This window comes from Cynara cardunculus, assembly GCF_001531365.2.
Source record: "Cynara cardunculus var. scolymus isolate 2C chromosome LG 5, CcrdV1, whole genome shotgun sequence".
Classification (NCBI taxonomy): Eukaryota; Viridiplantae; Streptophyta; class Magnoliopsida; order Asterales; family Asteraceae; genus Cynara; species Cynara cardunculus.
The window spans coordinates 30,725,016-30,726,996 of record NC_037532.1 but is presented as its reverse complement, the minus strand read 5'-3'; the positions used below and the strand labels follow the sequence as shown (position 1 = coordinate 30,726,996).

Genomic DNA, 1,981 nt, shown 5'->3' with positions numbered 1-1,981 from the left:
ATATACTTCAATGCCTCATTTGTTACAAAAGCACGATTAGTATGAAACACTTTAACAACTAATTTCTAATTAGCTAATTTAGTCTAGTCAAAGACTTGGAGTTCAATTGCTAATTACAAGTTAAAGTGATTGAGTTTAAATTAAGTAAAATAAAACTAAGAACAGACAAATAAAACTGGGCTCAAACCCGCAACGTCTGCCTTGACAAGGCGTTGCTCTTACATTTTGAATTACAATTCCTATCAAGTGACGTTAGGTTGGGTTGGATTAGGTTGTTTGGGTGTGTTTGGTATGCAGACTACATGGGACAGGACGTGACAAAAAAATAGTCTCATGTTTGGCATGTCATGGACAAAAAAAAATGAGACAAGGTGGGACTGTTTTTAATTTTAGTGGGACAAATATTGATATTTCTTGTTCCACCAAAAAAGGTGGAACAACATGAGACTAAAGTTAAAATGACAATATTTTAATTGATTGGTTGTCATTTTATAATCATTATATAACATTGAACAACATTTAGGGGTAATATGGTCATTTTAATAGTTTTGTCATGTCATGTCTTAGTCGTACCAAACATAGGACAGACAATTAGTCTTGTCCCGTCCCGTCCTGTCCTGTCCCGTATCGTCCCGTCCTATCTCATCCAGTTTGCATACCAATTACCAAACACTACCTTCGGATCGGGTTGATCAGATTTTTAGACATTCCCAGCAGTAATCAATTTTTACCCAAATTACAAATTAATTTATTTAAACTTTTTTTTTTGTTTGACGCATAAACATATAACTCTGAATTAAAATCTAAAACTAATTTTTTTTTTTTGAATTTATAGAAGTATACAAAGGAGATAGAACATCATGGGCTCATGGCATTGCAGCTGGGGATAAATATGGCGGGAACTCTTGGCGCCATATCAGACGCTCTCTCTTTGGCGGCCATTTTTAGACCTTATAAACCCTACAACCGTCTCTATTTTCATCAGTTTCGACCTTCTCTGTTCAACTGCTCATCTAAATCATCCTTCCTTCCACTTGTTTCAGCCATGGCAGAAAACCTTAACGGCGGCCCTGAAATCCAAGAACCGAAACGAAAGATCCGGAAACTCGAGGATCGGAGTGGAAACGAACTCCCCATTTTCAAAGTGAAGAAGCTATCGGAGAAAGCCGTTTTGCCTTCCAGAGGTTCATCTCTTGCTGCTGGTTACGATCTTTCAAGGTATGTAAATTGCTCCATTTTTTCTTTCGAAATCCATAACCAGATCTTAGTAATAAGACTGAAATCGACTGGTTGCGTATAATTTTGAATTGTTTCCTGAAAATCACAAAGTTCGTTCTGAAAATCTACTCATATTCGATTAAATCGACGGAGAATGAAATCTAGTTTCATTTCATACGATTTTTTATTCAATTTTCGATTCGTCTTTGATCCAGTGCAACCGAAACAAAAGTACCAGCAAGGGGTAAAGCACTGGTTCCCACAGATCTAAGCATAGCAGTGCCAGAAGGAACATATGCTCGAATCGGTACGAACTTTAATAACTATCTATATGACCAATTTTTTTACAAATTATAACAAATTAGGGTTTATTTGTTCGTTTTTTGTAGCTCCGAGATCGGGTCTGACATGGAAGCATTCAATCGATGTTGGGGCAGGTGTGATTGATGCAGACTACCGTGGTCCGGTTGGGGTGATTTTGTTCAACCATTCTGATGCTGATTTTGAAGTGAAATGCGGTGATCGAATTGCACAATTGATCATCGAGAAGATCATCACTCCTGAAGTGATGGAGGTTGATGATCTGGATTCAACAGAAAGGGGTGCAGGTGGGTTTGGATCAACTGGCGTTTGATACTTGATCCAATCCAAGTAAGTTATGTATTAGGAAATATGGCATTGAGATTTTGGTATTGTCTACAAACCCTTTTGATTGTCCCATGAAAATAGGATCTAATGAAGCAATTGATGCCTGATTACAACC

At 37.5% G+C, this 1,981-nt stretch overlaps 1 protein-coding gene across 1 annotated transcript; it reads left to right on the top strand.

Annotated features, from left to right (window-relative positions):
• Positions 1-825: 825 nt before the first annotated feature.
• Positions 826-1,981, top strand: LOC112513357 (deoxyuridine 5'-triphosphate nucleotidohydrolase). Its single transcript, XM_025119594.1, has 3 exons — positions 826-1,218; positions 1,434-1,525; positions 1,608-1,981. Exons 1-3 carry the CDS (start codon positions 869-871, stop codon positions 1,850-1,852), a joined length of 687 nt encoding a protein of 228 aa, XP_024975362.1. The 5' UTR covers positions 826-868; the 3' UTR covers positions 1,853-1,981.